Source organism: Magnolia sinica, chromosome 4 (assembly GCF_029962835.1).
Source record: "Magnolia sinica isolate HGM2019 chromosome 4, MsV1, whole genome shotgun sequence".
Classification (NCBI taxonomy): Eukaryota; Viridiplantae; Streptophyta; class Magnoliopsida; order Magnoliales; family Magnoliaceae; genus Magnolia; species Magnolia sinica.
In genome coordinates this window covers 83,884,637-83,910,697 of record NC_080576.1, presented here as the reverse complement: position 1 = coordinate 83,910,697, position 26,061 = coordinate 83,884,637, and the positions used below count along the sequence as shown (strand labels likewise).

Below are 26,061 nucleotides of genomic sequence, written 5' to 3'. Positions count from 1 at the left end.
TATGTAATATCATGCATTTGAAATACATTTTGAGATTTAGTATCTTCTGATTTGCTGAGATTTAGATGTTAGTTTTGCATCATTTAGAAGAATCATGGTGAATCTTCACCGAAAGGGGATTTTTTATACTCTAGTTGTGTGTGATGCTTGATACACAAGCACAAAGAAATTGTACTTGTGGCTTACATACACTCAAAGTAAACTGCTTAAATGACAGATCTAGGAATGTCTGATGGTTTGAACTATGAGAACCAAATTGTTGTTGGATTCTTGTATGTAAATCACTGCCTTTCTGTCTTTTATAGTTATAAATTGTCATTTTTCCTTCTTCCTGTGAACCGTTACTTGTAGATAAATGGTCTTAGTTAAATTTGTTGGGGTTATGTTTCAAAAGCTTGTTCCATCAGCAAAATCCCAACCAGAATGCCATATGCTACCCTAAAATCAGTTAGAATATTTCCCAGTTTCAGACGAAGTTGTAGATAACTAAACAAAAGAAGTCCTAGGAATATTATGTCGATGGGAACAAAGCCTCGATTGCATGATCTTCCCCTAGCTAGGAAGAACTTGGCTCTGTTGAGTCTAATTTAATTTACTGCACCTAGAGTTCTGGGTTGATGTGCCGATGATCTTCAGTGGAGATCTGTGTGCATTCTGACCTTGGTCAACCTTTTCATTTCACCAGACATAATTTTTGCTGCAATGTTTTCATTAAAATTCAACCAGGTTGCTTGATTATTAGTTTTTTCTGTAACTTTTGATAAAAGAATCTATTGATTGAGTCTGGTTTTTTGCTTTCGCGTATAACTATCAGTTTATTGATGTAAATTAAGTTCTATGAGTTCCTGTAGTCTGTCCTGACTCTGATTTACGACAACAGTAACAGATTACTCAAATCTGGTTTTCTGTGTGAAAGTTGTTTGGTTGAAAGCCAGCTTCTGTTTCTCATGAGCAAATTTAGAACATTCTTTTATTTCTCTCTCAGTCCGAGGGCCTGGCAAAGCATGTGGATTCATTTACAAAGATGTTGTCCTTGTTACAACTCAAAGAGAGGATTCATTTTGTACTAGCCCCGATACTGGTGGATGATTCATCTAGTGTCAACTTATTGAGGTACTTTTTAAGGACCACCTTTCAGTTGATTAAATATTCGTGTTATGGGCCATTGTATTCTCCAGTTAGAAAGTCATATGTTTTTACTTCTATTTTGGTCAATTTTTCTGCAGGTATTTGGAATCATTCTTTGAGTGCACTGAGAATGATTTTGATGTTGTTCTAGCTGAGATAGAGAAGGAAATTAGCATGGCAGATATAATGAAGGAACTGGGCTATGGATGTACAACTAATACTTCAGTCTGTAAAGAGATGCTCTCTCTCTTTTCACCCCTTAATGAAGTTACTCTCTCTAGGATACTCTGCATAATGGCATGGACCCATTTTCAACATTCTGCTCTACTCTTAGTAGTAATTCGACTGTTGATTCATCATGGTTGAGCTCTTGGAATGTTGGAACATTCATTGGTAGAAAGGAACAACCTTGTGCAGAGGTGAGAAAATCCCACCATTTCCCACCAGAATTCATTTCCAACCATTTCCCAGCACCCAAACATTAGTCTACGCCTTTATTCATTGCTTTTGCTTCCCTTATATTCCTAATAGCCAAAGGAACCTCATTTCAGACTAGCATCAGTTCCGAAACCAAGCATTCCATTTCTTTCTTTCTTACCATAATTTCTTTCTTGTTTACAATAATTCCTGAAAGATGATATTATCTTTTGATGCAGGCGATTGACAAGCTTCCTTTAGTCCTCGGTGTTCTTGAAGTCGTAAGAATCGGTTATACAAGGGTAAGTTTGTATTTGTTGTTTCTTTTCTCCCTCATCAGATATAGGTGACTTGATGATGACTCATGTAATGATCGTCGAACCTTATGTTTGGGCATGCGGGGTGTTATTGTTGAGGCGGAAAATAGAAAATGTATCACTTAAAGATAGGCTAAAGGCACATTACAATGTCGCTATATTTAAGGCGATATTCGCACCATACTGGTGGTTAAACCAATTTGCAAGAGGGTTACAACAAATCTGCCTCCAGGATACAATAAGCCTCTTCTCCAAGACTAGAGAAATGTGGGTTTCGGCCTGTAAAATCGAAAAACCGCACCCTGAACACACTTTTGCAGCATACAACCCTGACTTCTGTGCTGTTACAATTTACCCCCTAAAAACTATTTGTAATTTACTGCCTGAAAATTATTTACAGTTTAGCGCCTGAAAAATTATATTTTTTAAAAAACCTTCCAAAACCGAAAATGGTGAAGAAGAAGAAGATGGAGAGGAGATTGTTGGAATTGTGAATTCGGATTGACTCAAAGATGGGTTTATATAGAATCACAAGAGATGCTTAAGGCCCTTTTCATGAAAAGACATCTTCTTCCATGGTGTCTTTTCATCAATGGTAGTGTCTTTCCAACAATGGCATCCCTCCATTTAAAATTCAAAAGATGCTCCATTTTCAAAGAGGCATCACCATTCACACCAAAAATCACCAAAGCCACAACCCTTCTTTTCTCAATTTTCTTTTCTTCTTAATTTGAAAAACCCAACAATCCCCCATTATTTTTCAAAATACAGAGGTCAGGGTATGTAAGGAAAATATGTGCATAGGAGGAGGTGTCTTATGGACTTGAACCTTCACTTATTATAAACAAATCAAAGTTGAATCAGAATCCTTAGTGAATATGGTCTTGAACTAAGTATTCTATATAACATAACCGGACATGTTACACACACATATATTTCAATTGTCATGTGTTTTAAAGTTATAGCACATTAACAGCCTTGTGCTCTATCCTTGATTCATGAGTTCATGAGAGTAGCCAAAAACTCTCGAACATCAGGAAGTGGCCCCACTTCTAATACTTATATAGGTGAGTACTTATAAATGCCCCTATAAGTATAGCACCCTTGAAAGAACTCATTAAGAGCACTAGATCATCCTTCTTTTTATCATTATAGGTATCTTTTACTATACATACATCCAGGAATGAGACAGATAGAAAACGTACAGTGCTACTTCATCCACTTCCTATAAGGTACTTTGCCTATTGAACCTATTAACTTAGATTGAGTTTCCCTCATCCGGTGTTTGTAAAATTGGCTTAAGTCGCATTCTTCTTGATGTTCTACTGACAACATCCCTTGTCAATCTCTTGGTGAATAGGTCTACTAGATTCTAGATAGATCGTACATATTGTATTGTTATAACACCGTCACCAAGTAGTTTCCGCACAAAACTATGCCTTACACTGATATATCTGGATTTTTCATTATAAGTCTTGTTATATGCCTTTGATAGTATTGCTTCACTATCACAGTAGATAGAGACCGGTAGTAAAGGCCTTACCAATAATGATATTTTTAATAACAGGTTTCTTAACCATACTGCCTCTTTACTACTAGCTGCCAAAGCTATGAATTCAGATTTCATAGTAGAGTGAGATATGCAAGTTTGCTTCTTGGATCCCCAAGAAATGGCAGCTCATCCAAGTGTAAAAATCCATCCACTGGTAGACTTGGATTCATTAGAATCAGTGATCCAACTTGCATCACTATACCCTTCAAGTACACTAGGGTGACCAGAAAAATGTAAACCATAATTAATAGTTTTTCTCAAGTATTTAAGTACTCTAGAAACAACATTCCACATTCCAATGATCTAAACTTGGATTACTTGTAAACCTACTCAATTTACCTACTACAAAAGCAATATCAGGTCGAGTAGAAATCATAACATACATAAGACAGCCAATCACCTTGGAATACTCTAACTGAGATACACTACGACTTTCATTTTTAATCAACTTGATATTAGAATCAAAAGGAGTAGAAACTAGGTTCTTATCATAGTGATCAAACTTTTTAAATATCTTTTCAATATAATGTGATTGAAATAGAATTATACCATCATTGTTTCTTAATAGCTTGATACCTAAAATTAGATTAGCTTCACTCATATCTTTCATGTCAAAACTAGATGATAAGAATCTTTTAGTGTTATTTATAACTTCTAAACATGTACCAAAGATTAGCATATCATTTACATAGAGACATAATTACTCCGTTATTATCAAAGAATTTGAATATACACATTTATCAGATTCATTAATCTTAAAGCCATATGAGGTGACTACTTTATCGAATTTTTCATGTTATTGTTTAGGTATTTGTTTAAGTCCATATAGCGACTTGATCAATTTACACACTTTATTTTTCTTTCTTGAAATTATAAAACCTTCTGGTTGCTCCATATAAACCTCTTCATTAAGGTCACCATTTAGAAAAGCTATCTTTACATCCATCTGATGGATTTCTAACTTATGAATGGATGCTAGAGCAATTAAAACTCGGATAGTAGATATCCTTACTACTAGAACATAGGTATCGAAAAAATCAATACCTTCTTTTTGTGTAAATCCTCTAGCCACTAATTTTTCCTTAAACCTTTTTCTAGTTCTATCTGGTCTTAATTTTCTTTTGAAAATCCATTTAAAGCTTATTAGTTTTGATCCTGGTGGCAGATCCACAAGTTTTCATGTTCCATTTTGCAATATAGAATCCATCTCATCATTTATAGCTTCCTTCCAAAAGGAAGCATCCTAAGATCTAAGGGCATCATCTATTGTTACCGGATCATTTTCTATATTATATATCAATATGGTTTCATTTGTTATGTTGTCTTTACCTCCTTCTATTAGCAAAAGGTAGAAGTCGGGTCCGAAAGATGCACCTTTTCTAATTCTCTTGGTCCTTCTAGGTTCTATGTCATCTTTATCGAGACTGTTGATATCTTAATCAGGTATTTGAGAACTATTTTTTGTACCAAGGTCTTGAGGTCTTGTCTCTTTTCTACTTATAGAAGAGAATAAGTTTTCATAAAACTCGGCATCTCTAGATTCTGTTATGGTGTTTATCGGCATCGCATGCTTAGATTCTACAACTAGAAACCTATAAGACTTACTATTTTGCGCATATCCTATAAAAATATACTCAAGAGATCTCAACCCTATCTTGGGCTTTTTAGGATCAGTAAGTCTAACTAAGGCTCTACAACCCCATATCTTGAAGTATGAGATGTTAAAAATCCTATTCTTCCATAGTTTATATGGAGTCTTACAAGTCTTAGAGTGAGGTATCCTATTAAAGATATGACAGGCAGTTAATAGGGCTTCTCCCCAAAATCCTGAACATAAAGCTGTATTATTGAGCATAGAGTTTACCATGTCTAAGACTTGTTTTTCCGTTCTACTATCCCATTTTGTTGGGGTGAATAGGGAGCTGTAATTTGATAAATTATACCATGAGTTTTGCAAAACTTCGAGAATTCTAAGAATGGATATTCTCCTTCCCTGTCCAACCTTAGAATTTTAATCTTTCGGTCTAATTGGTTTTTAACTTATGCCTTGTATATCTTAAATTTTTGTAGTGCCTCATCTTTATTCTTTAATAGGTATACTAAGGTATAACGAGAGAAATCATCTATAAAGCTTATGAAGTACCTATTTTCCTCTCTTGTTATTAAACTGCTCATTTCACATATATCACTATGAACTAGTTTTAGGAATTGAGATTCTCATTCCACCCTCGGAAACAGTTTTTTAATTATTTTGGATTGTACACAAATGCTACATTTGTCATTAGGTTTTGTATACTTAGGAATTAGATTAAGATTAGACATATTATCCATTCTACGAAAACTAAAATGTCCTAATCTAGTATGCCAAACATCATGTGAATCAAGCATATAAACCGAAGAAGAATTTTCATTTATAAGGTTCAATTTAAACATTCCATTGGATACATAACCGTTCCTTACATATACCCCATTTTTAGACACAATCAATTTATCGGATTCAAATAGGAGTCTGAATCCAAACTTAGTCAGTAGAATAGTTGATATAAGATTTCTCCTAATATCTGGTACATTTAGAACATCGTTCAGAGTAAGGACTTTTCTGAAAGTTAGATTAGACGTACCTTCCTTTTTCTCACAACCTTGCATGTGGGGGCATTCCCCATACATAGTTCTTGATTATCCCCCACTAATTCGTAGGAATTAAACATGTTGTAATTTCTATAAACATGTCTGGTAGCGTCAGAATCTACCCACCATTCAATATCCTCATTCAACATCTTAACTTCAGAGATGACAGCTGCCAGATTTATGTCTTCCGTCATATTGACTTGCCATTTCTTTTCTTACATTTTATTTTTATATTTTCGGCAGTCTTTCTTAAAATGACCAGGGATTTTGTAAAAGAAGCATAGACCCTTCTTGGATGTGTTCTTTTTGAACCCTTGGTTATTAGATTTGAGCATATCATCTTTCTTGAAAGGTGGCTTCTCTAATTCCCGATTCACACTATTCTTGACTATATTCGCATTAGTTAGGGCCTCCTGTTGTTCTTCATTTTTGTCACGGAGCCTAGATTCTTCTTCTATTCGAAGAAACATTAGGAGGTCCTCCAAGGACTTTTTTTCTATTTCAATGATTTTCTAGTATCCTTCCATTTAGGTAGAAGTTTAGCAATAATGATGGATACTGGGAAGGATTCGTCGAGATTAGTGTCATCGGCAATAATGTGTTGGATGATGACCTGTAACTTATGTACTTGATCAAGAACAGGTTTTTCATCCAACATTTTGAATTCTAAAAACTGACTTACTAGGAATTTTTTGTTGCCTTCGTCCTCTGATGTATATTTGATGAGCAACGCCTGCCACAAATCCTTAACAGTCTTCTTTTAACGGTAAACAGCGTATAACGAATTAGAAAGATCGTTGAAGGTATGACCTTTGCATAGGTAGACGTTACGCTCCCAACTTTGTCTTTTTTGAATTTGTTCTAACGTATCATCGTCAGATGGTGGTGAAGTAGGATCTTGAGTGAGCACATGATCCAACTTAAGTGATGTGAGGAAGAGATGGACCCTCGATTGCCATCGAAGAAAATTTGAGCCGTCGAACGGCATCATTCGAACAAAGTTAGGATGACCTATAGAAGAACCATTATATCGCCTTAAAATTGTTATTGTTGAGGTAGAAAATAGAAAATGAATCACTTAAAGATAGGCTTAAGGCACGTTACGATGTCGCTATATTTAAGGCGATATTCGCACCCTACTGGTGGTTAAACCAATTTGCAGGAGGGTTACAGCAAATCCGCCTCCAGGATACAATAAGACTCTTCTCGAAGACCAGAGAAATGTGGGTTTCAGCCTGCAAAACTGAAAATTCACACCCCGAACACACTTTTACAGCATACAACCTTGATTTTTGTGCTGTTACAATTTACCCCCTGAAAACTATTTGTAATTTACTGCCTGAAAATTATTTACAGTTTAGCGCCTGAAAAACTGTATTTTTCAAAAAAACCTTCCAAAACCGAAAATGGTGAAGAATAAGAAGATGGAGAGGAGATTGTTGGAATTGTGAATTTGTATTAACCCAAAGATGAGTTTATGTAGAATCACAAGAGATGCTTAAGGCCCTTTTTATGAAAAGACATCTTCTTCCATGGTGTTTTTTCATCAATGGTGGTATCTTTCCAACAATGGCATCCCTCCATTTCAAATTCAAAGGATGTTCCCTTTTCCAAGAGGCATCACCATTCACACCAACAATCACCAAAGCCACAACCTTTCTTTTCCCAAATTTCTTTTCTTCTTATTTTGAAAAAACCCAACACGGGGCCCATGGCTTCAGGACCCACACTGTTCTAATGGATGGTGTTCACCAAAGATTCCCATGATTGAACTATCCTAACCTTTCTCCTAGCAGCTTGTAGAGATTTGTGGTTTAGAAGGGAAACAGTAATGGCCCATATTCAATGGGCAAACTAAAGATCGGGCCTATTGGAGCTTCCAATCTGGGAGATTTTGTGTCAGGATTTATCCACATTGGAAGCCATCAGATCAATGGTCTAGAATCTCTAGACATATAAGGGTTGTAAGTGGGCTGGGCTGTATCGGGGCAAAGTGGTCCTCGCCCAGGTCATGAGCTATGAATCCGTGCCCAAGCTCAAATGACGATCTAGCAAAGCAAGTAGGCTGAACAGGATTCATGTAGCAGACCCCATTTAGTTGCAACAACTCTTTAACGATGATTTAAAGGACAATCAGTTAGTTTGGAAACTATAAGCACCGTTTGTTTTCCAGCTCTTGTCGTTGACTGCACGATTACATGTAATTCTTTTGTTTTGTCTTTGCAGTGGTTTGCATATAAAAATCCGTTTTATCTCAGCAATCATTCGAACATTTAATCTGTTTATTTTGAATTATTCTTGTATGAGTTGCAAATCGATGATTGTTGCTTGAAGCATTATTTTCCCTTCTCTTTTACGAAATGGAGGTAGCATTTATTGAAGTGAAAAATAAAATACTAGTATCTCACAGGGAACCAGTGAGACTCTGATTCCTCCAGCACCTATACCCAGTGCAAACCAGGCTATATGATCCCTGGGTTTCCGTCATCATTCAATTGGCATCCTGTCATTGGCCTATGCGGGACCTATTTCTTGCCTGAGCCTAGAGAATTCCCTAGGCCAGTCTATGGCACCATTTTCAATTCTAGTATGGGAAACTGTTCTACGTTTTAGGTTCTTTTGTGTCGTTCTTTTTTTTTTTTTTTGTTCATGGGCATGTGGACTATTTTGTTATAATTTCATGGCTTTGAGCTGTGGTGCAATAAATCTTGTATGTGTTGTAACAGATACCAGCAGTGGAAGTGCAGAGAGGAGAAGAATTCCCAGAAGTAAAAGTGGAGTATCAGGTAAATTTCTTTTCGACACGTTCTTTCAAATTCTGCTTCCTATCAGTAGTTCCATTCTATGTGTAATCTATTGTGTAATTATCTATATGCTTGTAATTGTGTCTATGTGCACACGGATTTAAATATGAATGCACTTATGTTTAATTGCATATTTCAAGCTTGGAGTTTTATGAACTGGATCTGTGATTGTTTTAGGAGCATTTGATGTCATCTTGGAGCTTCTGGTTCGTGCCAGCAGAAGTCTGCCCGAAGCTATCACGTGGAAGGGGACCTTACTGAAACAGTTCATGTGGAAGGCTATGTGGCAGTTTGTTTGTTTTGGAAACTTTAAATAGACCATTAATTGTTTTGTTGGTATTGTGTTGATTGTTGTCTTGATGGATGTTAAATGGGTGAAACATGCACAGGTTCAATCATTAGTTGATTATAATATTGTTAGCTTTTGTTGATAGAAACAAGATTTAGCCTCGGTTATCGATAAATGATGTTAAAAATTGAATTTAGACTCAGTTGATTTCAACAAAGGCTAAATCTATCTTTAGTCTTAGCTTTGCCTCAGTTACCTAAACTGAGACTACAACTCCCGTGGCTAAATACTTTAGCCTCGGTTGTTGAGAAACGAGGTTAAAAATAGATTTAGCTTCGATTGGAGGCAACTAAGGTAAAAATTGGATTTAATCTCAGTTGGAAACATTGGAGGCTAAAATTTTGATTTAGCCTCATTTCGAGAAAACTGAAGCTAAAAAGGTTCTTTTAGCTTCACTTGAAGAACCGAGGCGAAAAGTCATTTTAGCCTCGGTTGCTAAAACTGAGGCTAAAGCCTTTAGCCATGGGCATTTCAACCTCGGTTTGGATAACTGAGGCAAAACTAAGGCTAAAGTCTTTAGCCTTAGTTTTTAACCTTTTTAGCTACAGTTTTGAACCGAGGCTAAAGCCCCCTTTTCATGTAGTGGAGGAAACTATTTTCGCTTGCCATGGTTCACCAGAGTTTTGGATCAGGGTGAAAGTTAGACCTAAGGGTTTCATGGAGTGCCGTATCATGTGGACGGTTCAGATTTTGTGCTCATATCATGTGAGATGGTTTATCTGATGATGATCACCTGAATTTCTCTGAACATGATCTTCTGGAGGGTCCCAACATCTATAACTAGAGACTGACCATTGGTTGATTTCAAATAAAAAGGCCCTTTAGGCAATCTCCTCATCCCATACTTAGACAAATCGCCAAATTTTAGCTTGCTAAGCATGAGAATTAAACGGTCCACTAAAGAACATGGTATATATTCTAAAAGCACCATTCCTAAGTGTACCATGCTCTGTGTGAGTACATGGACCTGCACATAATAACCCATACAACAAGGTTAGAGTAATATTAATTAATATGGTATATCCAAGGATAAATGGTCAATACTAAAATGAAAAATGCTTGCGTAGGTACCTAAGATGAGGTACCCATAAAATTATACCTAAAACCAGTAAATTCACATGGTATGATTTTTGGGTAATTCTTTCATACCTACGGGAGACATAAAAAAGAATAGATTGTACAGCACATAAATAGTACTATGGTGGGCCTTATACAAAACTAATGGTGGTCATTCCATTCCAACTGTTTTCTATGGTGCGGTCCACCCAAGTGTTGGATAATCATGATTTTTGGATCTACGGTGTAAATGTCACGCCCTGAAATCCGGCACCTGGGTATATCCGACCCCAATTCCGTACCCGAAAGCATGACTTATGTTTTGTATGTTTACACTTCATAATCCACATGTATATTGATAAAATGATCTCATTCATAAAATATAACAATTCAAAATTTTAATAATCGAGCATTTATTTTAAGAAGAATAAAATGTCCATATCCATGTTCTGGCTATTCAAGATTACCATCAAACACATGTCATCGTAATGTGGTCATACTAAATGTTCATTACACTTATTTAGAAATGGTAAAGAAACAAAAATAAATAAAAGAAGATCTCTTTAAGCTCCTCCATGAGATCTCGATCCTGAAATTTTAAAATCCCAACAGGGTAAGCTGCGAAGCCTAGTGAGTAATCCCAACATAGGTTTCAAAATAATCTCATATAATATGAATAAAATTGTATAAAAATACAATACATATTTGGGCAAAACAACAAATGAGGAGATTTAATAAACAAAATGTTTCAATGTAAATTCAAAGAAAAATGAATGAATGAAATCAACATATGTTATACCCCATAATAACATGTGCGGTTTATTTATTTTAACACCAGGGCCAGTTTACACTAGTTGGCCAACAACCGCACCAATACAACACCTAGCCTAGCAATGGGAACCTCTTGCATGACATGCTCACCCATCCAAAGGGCACTTGGTGAGGGACGCATTTGTACGTTAGCTGGTTAGACTACTACCCTACCGAACCTGGAAGTAGGAACCTTTTGCAATCCTGACATGCTCACCCACTCAAAGGGTATGGTAGAGGTTCCAAAAGGTACCACTTGAGTTTCTGAGACTTTCTACCCAAGGGTCTTGATCGCCCCACCTATTTACGCTTTAGGGATTTTCAACCCAGAGGACTTGATCGCCTCACCTATTTTCTGGTGTTTCATAACTATTTTAATGATGCATGATTTTAATATTGCATAAATCAAATATTTCTAAATATCTTCAATGACCACTATTTTTTATCAATCCATAATACTTGATGTACATGATTTATCAAACTAAAAATAAAATTTTCAATCAATGTAAATTGTACGTAGATAATTAAGATTTTACGTAAAAAAGAAAAGAAAAAAGAATAAAGAATAAACATTCAATGCAATCTATTAGATCTTGGTTAAAATACAACGTAAAAATAAACATGATTTATTAAAGAGAACACCAATCTGTACTATGGCAATGCTTTGGGATCTTTAATAAACATGATTTATTAAAGAGAACACCAATCTTTAATAAAGATGATTTATTAAAGAGAACACCAATCTGTAAAAATAAACATGGTTGCTTTGGGATTCACAAAACTATGGCAATGCTCGAATATCATTTCTATTAGCTGGGAATGAAGATAGATGTCCTAATTATTCTCCAGTAATTCCAAGCATGTCATCTTGGTAATGGAAGAAAAGAGAACATCAATCTGTACAAGTCATTGACAGTGTCGAACGAACCATGGGAAGATCTTAGCTTTTTTCTTTTATTTCTAGTCTCTGTGTATTGGAGCGACCAAAATACCCCTCACAAAACAACTGAAATAAATAAAGTAGGGGTGTTTTCCTACATTTAGTATTAGGATTCTTATAAGTAAATCACTGCCTTTATGTCTTTTGTAGTTATGTAGGAAAAATGTTTAGGCATTCCCATGTGTGATGCACATGCAATTTACTAGTGTGTGCATGCTCACACACACAGTACAATTCCACACACATGGGAAACAAAGCACAATTCATGATTCTTTTCAACTTCTTATTTTTCAAAAACAGGCGATTCCCTGCTCCTGGTTTTTGTGAAACTGCAACTAACATTCTTGTCTTGATGATGGTTTCAAAAACAAGCGATGCCAAGAACAACCACCTAGTGACTTCTCTATTGCTCAGTTCTGGTTTCTAGAGTGACTACTTGTCGTCCATGGGCATTGGTGCTATAAGAGGATTACTAAATGGTAAGAACTACAAAATCCCTTCTTTCTCTACTTTCAGTCAACACAAAATTGTATATTTATATGGGCTGCGTGGCTAATTTGTACTAGTGGAAACTACATTGCATTCAGATCTGTTATTTCTTTTATAAGAATATTTTATTTTGCAGCAATTTTATTTTGCAGTTTAAACTTAATACCTGACTTTTTTAGATTTAACCACTTACCAAAAGCAATTCTAACCATCCAATTAATTGTCATCAAATGGATGGTTCAAAGTAAAATAGTGAGTGGCTCATATTTGAAGAGAGAAAAAATCATATGGTTAAACTTATTTTCTCACTGCACTTTTTCACTTATGTTTCATACACAATTGAGTCAACAATTTCAGTGGTCCAGATTGCATTACGAGTATGCCATGTTATATGCAATTTCTCACTCTGTGCCATATTTCTAATCATCATCTATAGTACAAACTATTTTCTTTGAATTCAAATTACAAACATTTATAATAGATGTTTATGATAGATTATTCTCATTTCTGAAGTCAATGAAGTACACTTTTGTAATATCAATCCACTGCGACTGATATATTGAGTTTATAATCATCACAGTGGGAGGAGCTTCAAGGTGGGTTTGAGCAACTAGATTTGCAGCATGTGTTCATATTTGGCAGGTGATTCATCCAGCACTGAATGTTTTAGCTAATCTTGTTTGCCCTCCTCCTTCGATCAGCAACAAACCTTCTGTGCTTGTACAAGGTCAGCAATTTGTATCAGTTCAGACCTTTTTCCTGTGAACTATTACTTGTAGTTATAAATTGTCAGTTTTCCCTTTTCCTATGAACTGTTACTTGTAGATAAATGGTCTTAGTTGAATTTGTTGGGGTTATGTTTCAGAAGCTTGTCCCATCAGCAGAATTCCAACCAGAAAACCATATGCTACCCTAAAATCAGTTAGAACATTTCCCAGTTTCAGACGAAGTTGTAGATAACTAAACAAAAGAAGTCCTAGGAATTTTATGTCGATGGGAACAAAGCCTCAATTGCATTATTTTCCTTTTCGGAGTTCATTTTTCTTCATTTGTTTATTTTCTCTTTGGACATCTAATTTAAAAGCCTTTACCATTACATGATAGTTATGGCTGTTATAACAGTTAAATTTGAAGAAAATAAAACATAGAAAAGTCGGCAAAATCTATAATACCTGTTTTACATCAACCATTCCAATTTCTTCCATTAACGACCATTAATAAGATGGGTGTTTTTGAAGAAATGGCCGCTATAGCAGTTTCTACAACCATGCTTTTAACTTAAGCTACATTCGGATGTGCAGTTGATTTAAATTAAATTCCAACAAGTAAGATATCCAAAATTGGATTACTCCCACTTTATTTAGTGAGTGATATGTTCCAAGTTGCAATTGCATTTATTTTAAGTTGGACTTGAAACAAAAACAATTGCAACAATGTTGAGAGAAAATTGCATCTATAATCAGAAAGTTGTTGCGATTGTTTATTTCCACTCTGTTGCATCTTATTATCGTAGTTGAAGTTTGTATGTCCAACCTTATTGTAGTTTTGCTTTGAAAAAAACTATGCTTGCATTGCAGTGTTTTAGATATTTTTTCCTTTTCCTTTTTCGAAATTGGATGTTGTATCTTGGATACCATTTCTCATTTTAGTTATTGGATTAACATTATGAATGCAGATGGAAGGACAATCCGGTAATACAAGATTCAGGAATTCCCAGTATGTTTGTTATCCTTGGGTTTTCATATTGCTTTATGGGAAGCTGTGCAGGCATTAAAATTAATTTACAAGATCCATGTTTGTAGTTTAAACTTTCTTGAAGAATTAGATTGTTTTGAGAGCTTATATAATCATCCCTAGAGATTTTTTGCTATTTTTTCTCTTGATTGATGTGGTCTAATGTCATACAAGTTAACTAGATGGTACTTTTGCATGTATTGTTTTATCTGGGAATTTATAAGTCATAGAGAATCTGGGTGTGCGTGTTTATGTCAGAGTCTATCTTTATCAGTAGAAAAAAAGTGGTAGATAGCTCTGTCCTTTTCTAGAGCCACTCCCTCTGAATGTTTTAGAGTCTGTGACTAGAACATATCTCTCAGGAAGATTGGAACTACAAGTGAGATTTAACCTATGAAAGCTCATCGTAGAATATGGTTTCTTAGGATCACTGCAAAGCTCCCTCTGTAAGTTATTATTCAAAATACAAAAGAGATTATGCTTGGAATCTTGTTCAGGCTTTACAAGGGGCAGAGGAGGGTGAGACAGCTATGATGCTCCTATCTCCATGCTCTCCATCTCCACCTGCTACCACTGCTGTAGATTTTTCTCGTCACCAAAATGGAAGCCAATTCACCATGTTCCTCACAGCTCCATTACAGGCTTTCTGCCACTTGATTGGTTATTATGGCTCCAATATCCAAATGGTCAGTTTAATTAGAATTTATAGAGCCTTATATCAAATTAATTTTCCCTTTCTTTTCGAAGTTTGTTTCATTCTTCTGGTGAATTGTTTGGGCAAATGTTTCAGGATGTATATAACAATGCTGAGAAGTTGCTCTCATCATTATTAAATGACTGGGGATTGATTTTGGCAACTTCAGATTTCCTGGACCTAGTCTGGGCTGAAATCTTATCCGATCCATTCCTAAGGCGGCTTCTTCTCATGTGATATTCAAAGACTTCTCTGTTTTCTTTGAATTTATGGATGTAGCATCTCTTGTTGAATATGCTATGAAGTATTATCAAAAATGAAAGCCTTGTCCCGTGAACCCTAAGAAAACCATCTTTAACTCGAGACTTTCTTGCCCTAACATTGGTCAAACTTGGTTTTTGCTGACGGTCCAATCTCCATATACAATGTTTAATGAACTTACATATACTAAACACTAAGGGCCTGTTTGGTAGATTCCAAAAAATGAGTTCATCTCATTTTAGCTAATCATGGATATAAGTATTAGAGATAATGGTTGTTGGTTATCAAGATTATTATTAATCGTCACCAAAAAGAAAGTCTATAATACATAATTGCAACTAACTAAAATGAGATGAACTCATTTATAGGCATTTACCAAACAGGCCATAAACAAGTATCTGAAATAAGTAATATTTATTACCAGCCATTAAATTCACATGTTTGTCCATGCATGTGCAGGCATCATTATTTCCAAAATTATGGGGGAAATTATATGAAACTGTTTATGAATTGAAAAAATGAATAAAAACCATATTCTACGATGAGCTTTGCACACATCTCACTTAACCATTGACCTGATGTTCCAACAGGTTAAAAGCAGAGTTATTTCTGTTTTTGTTTTTGGGTTCAATCACTTTCTCGGGTTGTAATAGGGAAGATAGCACGGGGAGTTGTGTTCATTTGACACATCGACAGTCGCACACAAAATTATTGCTAATGGCGAGTTCTTCTTCTTTGCAGATGCTTTCAGACAACCTAACAAGCTGTAGTTGTTCATCAGCCAAGCAAAAGTCATACCCAAATCTTGCGTTGTGACTTTATATTATTTGTGGAACCTAATGTTGTGTAATAGTTTGATTGAGTTTGTTTTGAAAACTTTCAATAGTAAACAAGTGAGATTGATTGTTTGATTGAGTTGTTAACTATTTTGTTGGTATTATGGCTTTCATGATTGATTGTTTCATGAGTGGATTGAATGAATGGATTAGTAGTTTAAATAAATATTAAAAAAAAAAACATTTTTAGCCTCAATTTGTAACCGAGGCTTGGATTTAGCCTCGGTTGTTGAGAACCAGGGCTGAAATTCCCGTGGCTAAAGGCTTTAGCCTCGATTGTTGAGAACCGAGGTTAAAAATAAATTTAGCTTCAATTGGAGGCAATCGAGGCTAAATTTTGGATTTAGTCTCAGTTGGAAACAATGGAGGCTAAAATTTTGATTTAGCCTCATTTCGAGAAAACTGAAGCTAAAAAGGTCTTTTAGCCTCACTTGAAGAATCGAGGCTATAAAAGTCATTTTAGCCTCGGTTGCTAAAATTGAGGCTAAAGCCTTTAGCCACGGGGGTTTCTCAGTTTGGATAAATGAGGCAAAACTGAGGCTAAAGGCTTTCGCCTCAGTTTTTAACCTTTCTAGCCTCAATTTTGAACCGAGGCTAAAGCCCCCTTTTCTTGTAGTGTCATCAGGTTGGCCACGCCACAGGGATCAACATTGAGGGACACCACACTACAGAAAACTCCAAAATCAGTGTGGGGCGCACCATGGTGTGTGTGTATGAAGTCTAACCGATCATCAAGTTCACCCCAACGTGATGACTAGACACCCTAAAAACCAGGACAATCCAATAATTGAATGTGCCATACCATAGAAAACAATGGAAAACCACCCCAAAAACCTCTAAATTCAGGTGGTGGCCCACCTAATAGTTGGATTTAATGGGGTTTTTTTCTCATGCTCGACCGGTCGTGAGCCTTACACGACCAGTCGAGGGCTGGTGCACGACCAGTCATGGAGTCGAGCCTTGACTCAACTCAAAGTCCAACGACTTTGGGTTATTTTTCTCCAAGGTGCTCAACCAGTTGTGGCCTCGTCTCGACCGGTCGTGGTTACGCAGATTCGTTCCGCGATTTTGCGGATTGTGAAAATCTGAGTCCTTTCACAATTGGGATGCGGAAAGGAATTTCCTAAAACTATAAATAGGGGTTCCTAGGGTTTTTCTAGAGATATGAAAAACACAAAAGGGCTATCAAAGGTGTGAGAGAAAGAGAGAGAGAGGAAGCTAGTAAAAGGGAGATTATGCTCATGGAGGTTATCTACTGTGCAATTTATATCTCAGCGCTTCTACGTCCTCATAATCGGTGAGATCTCTACATTTTTCTTTTATTCTCTCATTGTTTATCCACTCTTGCGTGAATGAAGAAGGTTGTAACATTCTACTTCATAGTGGATTGTTGATTTAGAAGAGGTCCCGTGGTCTTTACCTCTTTGAGGGTTTTCCACGTAAAAATCTCGTGTGATGTGGTTTATGCTTTGATTTATTTCATTGCTTTATTATTCCATAATTCTAGTTTATTTCGGGAGGCTAGATCCTAAGGTTTTGTGCAAGGCCCCCAACAAAGTGGTATCAGAGCCAATTAAGTTCATTGAACAGGTAGGATCGTTTTTGAATTATGGAAGGTGGCTTATCAAGGATGATCAGCCTCAATGGTTCTAACTAAATCATATGGAAGGCTAAGATGGAGGACTTACTTTATTGCAAGGACCTATATTCTAAAATTTTAGGCATATCAGCAAAATTCAAGGCTATCTTTGATAATGATTGGAAGAAGATGGACCAAAAGGTGGTGGGGTTTATTAGACAATGGTTGGAAGATTCTGTATTCCATCGTGTGTCTACGGAGACCTCAGCCACTAACATATGGCTGAAATTAGAAGGGTTGTATGAGAGGAAGACAGCCCGGTAATAAAAATTTTCTGATAAGGCGACTTATGAATTTCAAGTTCAAGGATGGTGGTTCTATGGCCGAGCACATGAATGAGGTCAGCAATATAGTGAACTAACTCTCCTCTATGAAGATGGTCCTGGATGATGAATTGTAGGCTTTGCTATTGCTTAGTTTATTGCTGACAGTTGGGAGACATTGGTGGTGTCTCTAAGTAACTCCGCGCCAGACGGAAAGATATCCATGGAATAGGTGACCAGCTGTCTCTTCAATAAAGAGACAAGGAGGAAGTCTCAGGGGTCTACTCAACAAGAGACCCTTGTGACACAGGAACAGGGAAGAGGAAAGAACGGGAAGTGCGGGAAGGCCCAAGATAGATCAAGAGGCAAGTTGAGTAACAGAAAAGATGTTGATTGCTGGAATTGTGGCAAGAAGGGCCACTACAAGCATGAATGTCATGGTAAGAAGAACAACAAGAAAGGAAAAGAAAAGGAGAAGGAAGATGAATTAGATTCCACTGTGGTCGCTTCAGATGGTGACGTTGTAGTTATTCTTTCAGCAGATCATGATGTTTGTTTCACGGCTACGAGTCAGGACACTGACTGGGTGATTGACTCAGAAGCTTCTTTTCATGCGACTCCACGCAGGGACTTCTTCACAAGTTACAAGTCTGGTGACTATGAAGATGGGAAATTCTAGCGTATCAAAGATCATAGGGGTCGGTGATATTTGTGTGAAGACCGATGTGGGCTGCTGTAACACCCCGTATCTTTTAGTACTCGGGTGTTACCGTGTACTCTAAATTAATATAAATTACAAAATCGATAATACCTGAATATAAAATATGCTAGAAAGGGTTACAATGAATGACATATTCCAAATAATTTAACAACTTATATGAAATTAAAACATAACACATGTAACCCTACAAATAATGTACAAATGATATATACATTAACCTTTGCATGCTAACTTTCGTACAATTTACATGATAATAACCTGTGATATTATAAAATATATAAGTGATAGTAGTAGTAGTAATAATAATAATAATAATAATAGTAAATAACATTAGTAAGAGTAGTGTAATGTGATATTTAGTGTTATTAAAACATAACAGGTCATATATCCATGATCTAAAAAGTGACTTCTAGCTTGGGTGGTCTCTTGGACCCTTTTAGCTGTTGACGTCCAACTTCAAAATCATCAGACCACTAGATTGACAAAAAACCCACCAATACGACCTAAATCACGTTGTGGGCCCCACCTAGGCATTCAATGACCTGATCCTTGATCACGGGTCCTGATTGGGAACTTCTAAATGGATTGGACGGAATGGATTTCCCAAGAACATCACGGTGGGCTCCACATGTGTGTTGCTTGTGCACTAGGAAAGGTGCACTCGCTGTGCACCAGTTCGGGCAAACCCGTCAAAACGGGCTGACCCGCCCTTTCCATAAAAAGAGAGGTTCTCTCTCTCTCTTCGTTTGGGATAGCCGACGGACAACGTCCGTTTGCAACGTGCGTGGCCCACCTTGATCACCCCCTGGGGATGATCCAAACCGTCCTTTTGATAGAGGGTCCGTGTCTGACTAAAACCCTTAAGTTTCTCATGATGCGGCCCGTGTGGGTGCACACGAATCTCGCTGCAATCAGGCCCTACAAAACTGCGTTTCCAAAATGGCAATTTTCCCCCTTGCCACGAGGGCAATCGACATGCCCGTGCATCCTTCCATCTCAACCGTCCCTTGGAGGGTTATCTCTTAGCCGTCCATTCCGTTTTCAGAAGCTAGGGCTTTGGGTAGAAAGCCAGCAACCGAAAAATAGTCCTCTCCCAGCCGTTTCCTTCTTCCCTCAGACCCACCACCCAAAATCCCTTCAACCTCCAAAATCTTCATTTCACAAGCTCTTCTACGACCGTCCAAATCATCCGACGCCATAAGATTTAAGGAAAATCCAGCGGATGGCGACCTGCCATTGGAGCTGGAGCTTCTTCTCAAAGAGCACCACCTCTCCTCCGCCGCATCCGAGATGCTACCCGGCGAACCGGACCGAGCCGCATTTGTTTCCAGGCATTGTTGGGATAGAAAAAGAAGAAAAGAGGGAAGGAACAAATGGAAAGAGAGAGAAGATGAAAGAAAGAAGAAGAAGAAGATGGCGAGTGTGGCTACCTCGCCGCCTCATCGCTGGCCGTTGCTGCACCAGGCCACTGCCCGAGCTTCAGCTCGAGCTTGGAGGGTCTGGGCTCGCCTGAGCTTCTGATGTCCAGGAAGACAGGGCGATAGAGTGAGAGAGAGATGAGGAGAGGGTGCAGTCGGATGTGCACCACTCGACTCGGTCCGGTTGCGACCAAACCAGCGACTCACTGGGTGACTCGGGCTGGGTTGTCCAAACTCCATCCGAGTCGAAGCCTGTTGTACCCAGGTCGGGGCTTTCTAGATGCTGCAAGCTGAAAAAGAAGAGATAAGAAAAGAGGAGTGAAGAGAAAAGAGAATCAGAAGGGAAAGTGGGAGTTCGGGTTGGTGGCTGAGTTGACTCGGTTGGAACCCAGTCCAGCCGATTCGAGTTGGGTGAGTCTTTCTAGGCTCATTGCTGGACATCCCAGCAGGGTAGAAAGAAGAGAGAAAGAAAGAGAGGAGAAGAGTGGATGTGCTTGAGCCAAGTTAACTCGACTCGAACCGAGTCGACTAAGGTGAGTTAACTTTTTCTCCCCATTTTAGTTTTGTTTCGATGTACTATTGTCAATTGTTACCATTATTATTACTAGGATTATTAATATTAGCAAAGATTAGCAATTAGTGGGTCATTATGCTAAACAAGTTATTATAAACAAAATGCAATTATTAAATAGTAGTATCTTATTTATCATTCTTAAATGTTCATTTTGGATAGTCATTGGTGTCACCATGATAATTATTTTGTTACATTAACTAATATTAATTGTAACACTAATGTTAACAATTATTTTCTAATTATTAAATTAACATCGCTACCATTTCCATCATTATTAGGATTGTTAAATATTATGATGCATGACCATCAGTAAATTATCTATTCTAATGAAAGTTATTACATACAAGAAATTAAAATAATATCATTATTAAACGCTAATGTATTGTTTTAAATAATATATCATAATATTAATTATCATCATAATGATTTTTTAACTAATATTTATAACACTAATGTTAGTAAATATTTTATAATTATTAAATCAACATTCTTAAGCTATTACACATTAACTACAATTCAAACCCTAGAGTTAAGACTACAACTAAGCTCTAGGATAAAATCCTAATTTTACACCAAAACCTTAAAAATAAGTAATCCAAACATTAGGTTATAATCACAACCATAAATAGTAGGTAGAACATGGACCTAACCACACAACTTACAATTCATGATAGGATCCAAGTCTAAGGGCGTGTGCTCTTCCTAATAACATTGGAAGGCGAGTCGACAAATAAGGTGATGATTCTTCCCCTTAAGCTTTCCATTTTCTCATTAGCTTAAGTATAGTTTTATTTTAATTTGAATTAATAATTGATATCTCCATCTTATAATCACATATGTAATTATTAGAATCAAATTGTTAGATTTCATGCTTAATGTCCATCCTGCATATTATCTCATGCTTGTGGATTATTTATGGATTGCTTATGGAACTTACACTGGTACATCAGTGGGAAACCCCCACCTATACACCCATACTTAGGATGTAACCCGATTGGTTATGATTGTAATGGACCTTCGGCTTAGTAGTTATTGAATGGTGATTTGAATTGACCATTGATGTGAGCCTACCATCCAGGATTGTTCTGTCAAATGGTTTTCAAGGATGGTCCTTTATCGCATGGTTTTGATACTTGCCCTATGTGGCTCATTTTAATATCTGCCCTAGGTGGCTTGTTTCGATGTAGCCCTATGTGGCTTTGTTTTGGAATTTGCCCTAGATGGGTTCGATGTTTTATTTTGTACAACCATGCGATGGTAAGCCCCATATACTGAATATGATTGGCCACTAGTCGATTGAGATCCATTAAACATCTTAAGATGGTAGCCTCATGAGCCGGGGATGGTGGAATGGGACACAATGCCTGAGCTGTCGGCCTACGCTGGGCTCTAAGCTCCCCATAGTGACCTCTGAGCTTATTAAACCTGTTGATTGTTAAACAGACTAATAATGGTTGGGCTAATCATGCATTTTCATATATTATGGTCTTTTTCTGGTGATTAAATTCTCCTTGGGCGATCTATATATTATGGTTTTTTTCGAATAGCTGGTTCTCCTCGGGTATACCTTTGTGTATTTTTCCAGGTGGCTAGTTCTCTTAGGACGACCCTTACTTTATGGTCTTTTCCGGGTGATTAAATTCTCCTTGGGCGATCTATATATCATGGTCTTTTCTGGATAGTTTGTTCTCCTCGGCTGTACCTTTGTGTATTTTTCCAGGTGGTTAGTTCTCTTAGGGCGACCCTTTATTTCGACAATGGGATGTGCACCCCAGGTTAATGATACATTCACGCATCCATGCATTTAAAAAGACTGCAACATGTATTGTTTTGTATGCTTTGCCATGTTTTTATAACTATGGTTACCTAATGCGACGGTGTGTAATCTTGAGGGGAGTTCACACTGAGTTGGTCACTCATCCATCAAATAAATATAATCGTATAAGGCTTAAGTGATTTACAGGTTCAGACTGATGAGGTGCTGAGTACAAGTGCCAAAGACTCATGAATGTATCGTCAAAAGAAGCTGCGCGATCTTGCGGCTTATGTTTAAATGCATTTTTTTATATATACTTCTCATGTATTAAATTTTGTAATTTTTGTAGTTGTTTCATCAAGACATTAGTTTGTATAAGTCATTATGGGCAACTAATTTTATATCCTAAATATAAATGAAGACTTTCCTTTATGTTGATTTGTCCATCCTACGCTCATCTGTTAACTCTGATAAAAGGAAAAATATTATATATTGAATTTGTCCATCCTTTAAGGTTAACACTCGGGTTTTTGAGAAACGGGTCGTGTACTCAGGTCCTGAAATGTCGGGACGTTACAGCTGCACATTGGTTCTCAGGGATGTAAGGCATATCCCAGACCTTCGCCTCAACTTGATGTCGACGGGAAGGTTGGATGATGATGGGTATGAAGTCGGTTTGCTGGTGGGCACTGGAAGCTCATCAAAGGTTCGTTGATCGTAGCCAGAGGAAAGAAGTGTTGCACCCTTTACAAGGCAAGTGTTAGTGTGTATAAAGGTGGGTTGAATGTAGCGGAAGATTCAGCTATTAATATGTGGCACAGGCGTCTAGGCCACATGAGTGAAAATGGGCTTCAGCTACTAGAGAGGAAGTGGCTCCTTCTAGACGTGACAGGTATGCCTCTCAAAACCTGTCTTGATTGTTTATCAGGGAAACAACATAGAGTTTCATTCATTAAAATTGCTTCTCATATTAATAAGTGTATGCATTAGATTTGGTTTATTCTGCTATGAGGATAAAAACCTTGGGGGCATTGTATTTTGTTACTTTTATAAATGATGCATCTAGGAGGGTTTGGGTTTATGCTTTGAAATCCAAGGACGAGGTCTTTGGTGTGTTTAAATTATTTAATGTTATGGTCAAGAGAGAGACAGGTAAATCATTGAAGTGAATCCACATTGACAATGGTGGTGAATACATTGGCGACTTTCACGAGTATTGTAAATCCCTGGGTATACGGCATGAACAGACGGTTCCCAAGACCCCCCCAGATAATGGTGTGGCTGAGCGAATGAATTGCACCATTGTTGAGAGAATCAGATGCATGTTATCCCATGTAAAACTACCCAAGATGTTTTGGGGAGAAGTAATGCACACAACAGTGTATCTGATAAACAAGTCTCCATTAGCCCCATTGAATGGAGAAGTACCCGAGAAGGTGTGGACTAGACAGGATCCATCGTACAGTTATCTCAGGGTGTTTGGATGCAGGGCATCCGTTCACGTACCAAAGGAAGAGAGGTCCAAGCTCGATATGAAGATCAGACAGTATGTGTTCTTAAGGTACGGTGATGAAAAGTTCGGTTACAAAGTGTGGGATCCGACCGAGAAGAAGCTCGTCAGTAGTAGAGATATGGTTTTCTTTGAAGATCAGTGTATAGAAGACATTGGTAAGCTAGAGAAGAACTAGCCTAGTTCAGATGAGCTAGAGGACACGGATCCGATTATTCCTCCCGTGGTGCCTGATGACAGGGGAGTACACCAAGGTGCAGAGGACGAGGGTGTTCCTTTAGAAGATGGACCAGGGGAGCAGCCCCCACTTGATCCACCTGTTGAGCCACAAGTGAGGAGGTCATCTAGGGATAGACAGCCGTCCAAGAGATACTCACCGCATGAGTACATTATGTTGACTGACGGGGGAGAGCCAGAAGATTATTCTGAGGCCCTAACTGATGAGCATAAGGGGGAGTGGTTGAAAGCTATGCAAGAGGAGATGGAATCCTTGCATAAGAACCACACCTATGACATGGTGAAACTACCTAAGGGTAAGAAAGTTCTAAGCAACAAGTGGGTGTTCAGAAAGAAGGTTAAGCAGAAGAATTCACAGACGAGGTTTAAGGCCAGACTTGTGGTGAAAGGGTTTGGTCAGAGGAAAGGTATAGACTTCGAAGAGATATTCTCACCAGTGGTGAAGATGACATCCATAAGGGTGTTGCTAGGGTTGGCAGCTAGCATAGATCTAGAGATAGAGCAGTTAGATGTTAAAACTGCCTTCTTCCATGGTGACCTGGAAGAAGAGATCTACATACACCAACCAGAGGGATTCGAAGTCAAGAGCAAAGAGCATATGGTGTGTAGGATGAGGAAGAGCTTGTATGGGTTGAAACAAGCTTTATGGCAATAGTACAAGAAATTTGACTCGTTTATATTGAAGCATGGGTATAACAGAACGGAATTGGACCACTGTCTGTTCACGCGCAAGTTCTTAGATGGTGATTTCTTAGTTCTGATGTTATATGTTGATGACATGCTCATCATGGGAAAAGACATCAAGAAGATCGACAGGCTGAAATAGGAGTTAGGCAAGTCTTTTGCGATGAAAGACTTGGGCCTGGCTAAACAGATCCTAGGAATGGTGATAACCCGTGACAGAAGCAGCAGGAAGCTTTGGTTGTCACAAAAGCGGTATATTGAGAAAATCCTAAAGCGGTTCAATATGAATGAGCAAAACCGGTCATTACTCCAATAGATGGTCACTTTAGATTGAGTGACAGGGAGTGTCCTAAGACAAAGGCAGAGGTGACAGAGATACAAAAGATACCCTACGCGTCAGTTGTAGGAAGTTTGATATATGCTATGGTGTGTACACACCCAGACTTAACATATGCAGTTGGTGTTGTCAGCCGGTATCTTGTCAATCCTGGAAAAGAACATTGGGAAGCGGTCAAGTGGATACTGTGGTATCTAAGAGGCTCGTCCAGGTTAAGCCTATGCTATGGTGACGGTAAGTCGTGTTAGAGGGCTACACAGATGCAGATATGGTAGGCGACATATACTCCAGGAAGTCTACATCGAGGTTCATGTTCACGTTTGCAGGGGGAGCAGTTTCTTGGCAGAGCAAGCTACAAAAGGTTGTAACATTGTCGACGAAAGAGGCCGAGTACATTGCAGTCACAGAGGCATGTAAAGGAATGCTTTGGATGAAAAGGTTCTTACAGGAACTTAGCTTGAAGCAGGAGGAGCATGAAATTGCGGTGAGGACCGCTTTAGTTGAAGTAGGAGTATGCCAATATGTCCTAGAGGGGGTGAATAGGATTTTTTAAAGTTTTTATGATTTAATAAAAATCCTATTACACTAATCCTAACATATTGTACTTATCAAGATTACTCAAAAGTAACTCTACTGGCTTCCAAGCTTAGTAGAGAATCCAATCACAAACTATTTAATAAATGAACAATATGTAAACTAATTTATTATGGATATAACTGTGTATGTGTGTGAGGTGTGATCTCAGATATGAAAGTATTAAAGTAAATCACACAATCAAAAGAATAACAATCTCAAACACAGTCATTTTTATAGTGGTTCGACTACTTGTTTACTCCACTACCAGTAATTGCACTCAACCCTTGAGTGTACCGGATTTCACTAAGGAGGTTTCACAGCGGTTCACCTC

The 26,061-nt window shown here is 37.7% G+C and overlaps 1 protein-coding gene, 2 long non-coding RNA genes and 1 pseudogene across 4 annotated transcripts; 3 read left to right on the top strand and 1 right to left on the bottom strand.

The window, feature by feature from the left end:
- Positions 1 to 215: 215 nt before the first annotated feature.
- On the top strand, positions 216 to 1,942 carry LOC131243296 (uncharacterized). 2 transcript variants are annotated; one of them, XM_058242530.1, is made up of 5 exons: positions 216 to 272; positions 986 to 1,113; positions 1,227 to 1,401; positions 1,434 to 1,547; positions 1,785 to 1,942. In XM_058242530.1, the coding sequence occupies exons 2-5, from the start codon at positions 1,025 to 1,027 to the stop codon at positions 1,893 to 1,895; spliced, it is 489 nt and encodes a 162-aa protein (XP_058098513.1). In that variant the 5' UTR covers positions 216 to 272; positions 986 to 1,024; the 3' UTR covers positions 1,896 to 1,942. The 2 variants fall into 2 exon arrangements, with proteins under 2 accessions (XP_058098513.1, XP_058098512.1); XM_058242529.1 differs by lacking the exon at positions 216 to 272 and having other exon boundaries at positions 858 to 1,113; positions 1,785 to 1,940.
- Positions 1,943 to 8,593: 6,651 nt separating this feature from the next.
- Positions 8,594 to 9,244, top strand: LOC131243297 (uncharacterized). The gene is made up of 2 exons (XR_009170006.1): positions 8,594 to 8,828; positions 9,024 to 9,244. It is a non-coding gene; the product is annotated as an uncharacterized LOC131243297 (long non-coding RNA).
- Positions 9,245 to 9,910: 666 nt separating this feature from the next.
- Positions 9,911 to 26,061, bottom strand: part of LOC131244198 (probable indole-3-pyruvate monooxygenase YUCCA10) — a 49,230-nt pseudogene continuing 33,079 nt past the window's right edge.
- Positions 12,734 to 15,140, top strand: LOC131243299 (uncharacterized). The gene is made up of 3 exons (XR_009170009.1): positions 12,734 to 13,217; positions 14,722 to 14,910; positions 15,015 to 15,140. It is a non-coding gene; the product is annotated as an uncharacterized LOC131243299 (long non-coding RNA).